Source organism: Bison bison, unplaced genomic scaffold, assembly GCF_000754665.1.
Source record: "Bison bison bison isolate TAMUID 2011002044 unplaced genomic scaffold, Bison_UMD1.0 scf7180017858459, whole genome shotgun sequence".
In the NCBI taxonomy this organism is placed as follows: domain Eukaryota; kingdom Metazoa; phylum Chordata; class Mammalia; order Artiodactyla; family Bovidae; genus Bison; species Bison bison.
This window is the reverse complement of record NW_011489031.1, coordinates 9,106-11,108: the sequence shown is the minus strand read 5'-3', so window position 1 is coordinate 11,108 and position 2,003 is coordinate 9,106. Positions and strand designations below refer to the sequence as shown.

At 63.4% G+C, this 2,003-nt stretch overlaps 1 protein-coding gene across 1 annotated transcript in view; it reads right to left on the bottom strand.

Annotated features, from left to right (window-relative positions):
- Nucleotides 1-1,215: 1,215 nt before the first annotated feature.
- GPR35 (G protein-coupled receptor 35) overlaps nucleotides 1,216-2,003 on the bottom strand; it is a 4,937-nt gene continuing 4,149 nt past the window's right edge. The window contains exon 3 of the mRNA XM_010863484.1: nucleotides 1,216-1,999. Within this exon, the coding sequence (XP_010861786.1) occupies nucleotides 1,588-1,999 (412 nt within the window). The 3' untranslated portion in view covers nucleotides 1,216-1,587. The remainder of the gene's footprint in view (nucleotides 2,000-2,003) is intronic.

The following is a 2,003-nucleotide window of genomic DNA, read 5'->3' as shown; positions in this document are numbered from 1 at the left end:
CCCCCACCTCCATCTTTCTCTCCCCTTCCCCACCTTCATTTTCCTTTCCCCTCCCCACCTCCATCCTCCTCTCCCCTCCCCATCTCCATCTTTCTCTCCCCTCCCAATTTCAGGTGCCAGCCTGGGGCTCTCTCACAACTTGGGTCAGGGTGCCTCCTCCCCTCACCTCAGGGGTTCCACCAAGGGCCCCTCCAGACTGTGGACCTACCACCTCCTCTGCCCAGTGGGATAGGGGCCCCAGCCCTGGAGCAGTGGCACCCTGCCAGGCAGGGGGTCTTTGGCGGCCTTTTCTGAGCCTCTCCACCCAAGGCTTCATCAGATCAGCTCAGGACCTTTGCTGGTCCACCCCTCCACCCTATTACCCCATCGGCCCCGGACCACATGACTCCTGGAAGGTACTCCTCCTGTAGCCCTGGGTGTGGGGCCCCAAACTCCTCTGGCTGGAAGAGCTGGTCCTGGTCCTTCCTCGAGAACCCCTGATCTCCGCCCGCTCTCGAGGACCCTCTAAAGGGCCAGAAGGGGTCCCAGGCTGGCCCTTGGGGTTCCCGGGTGGCAGGAGAGCAGGAGGGACCTGGGCCTGGGGGAGAGCAGGCTGAGCCATCACCTGTCTGTCTGTCAGTCTCTCTGCCCCTCCTCCCGGCTCTGCCCTCGTGCTCTCTCCTCGTTCCCTGGAGGCTCCTTCTGTCTCACTCTGCTAACCGTCTTCCTCACTCTCGTCCTGTCCCCGTCACTGTCCCCCCTTTCTTCCTTCCACACTACCCACCCCTGCGCTCTCACCCCCGTTCTCTCTTGCTTTCTCCCCATCTGTCTCTCCTTCTCTCCCATCTCTCACTTTTTCTCTGTCCCAGAGACTGTCTCTGTCTACAGCAGCTCCTAACACCCAGGCTGAGGCCTTAGATGGCTCCTGGGACGCCTCCACTTCTGGCCCTTGTAGATGCCGTGTCACCTGCTGACACAGAAGTTAACTGTCTCCCCACCTCTCCCTACACCTGAACTTGGAGCTCAGGACCAGCTGCTCACACTCAGGCCTGGGCCAGGCCTGGGACCGACAAGGCAGCTGAGGACCAGCCCTCCCTGGCGGCAGCCCCCGAGATGATGGGGAGTGGGCCAGGGTGGGAAGCAGCTGGCAGGGCCCGTGGAGAGCCCCCAAGTGGAAAGCCCTAGAAAGCCACCTGGGAGACGCCCCAGGCGCTCCACCTCCCACTACGCGGCCGTGGGTGGCACAGAGCCCCAGCGGAGCCCTTTATTCTGGCCCCTGTGGGGCAGTAGCAGAAGACTGGCCATCAGAGCCTCAGGCACCCGGCAGACACCCCCGTCCCAGTGCCCCAGGTGTGCCAGGCTCTGGACACAGCAGGGTCCCTGGGCTTGGCCCTGCTCAGGCCCCATTCCTCCTGTGCCCATCCTGTCCCTCTTCTGCCCCGGGGGTGGGGGTGTTGCCTCCCCAGGCTCCATGCCCAGGTTGTCCTGCTGAGTTGAGCCTCCTGAGAGTGTCCACAGCCCACGGCCCACAGCGAGTTCAGGACAGATCGTGGGGCTCCTTGTCTCTGGTCACTGTTCCCCCTGGGAGGGGAGCCCATGGCTCACCTCCTAGGTCAGGGTCATGGTCACACTGTCCTTGCTCTTGTGGGCCTTGGCTCTGGGGGATGTGGTTGACACAGACGCCTCCTGGAACTCCTTGGCCATGAAGTAGTAGCAGATGGTGTCTAGGCAGCAGTTGGCGTCTGAGAGTCTGCTCGTGATCTGCATGGCCACCTTAATGGCGCAGGTCTGCAGGCCCAGGGCCACGCGCATGGTCAGCACCATGTGGAAGGGCAGGAAGCAGACCACGAAGACGCCCAGGTTCGCCAGGACCATGCGAGAGGCTTTCTGCGTGGCTTCCGCCTGGCCCGGGTTAGCCTCGGGCCTCTGGGTCAGGGCGGTCACCACCTGCAGAGAGCAGAAGACCAGCACGGCCAGCGGCAGGTAGAAGCCCAGCAGCGAGAAGACCCCGGTGTAGGTGCTCC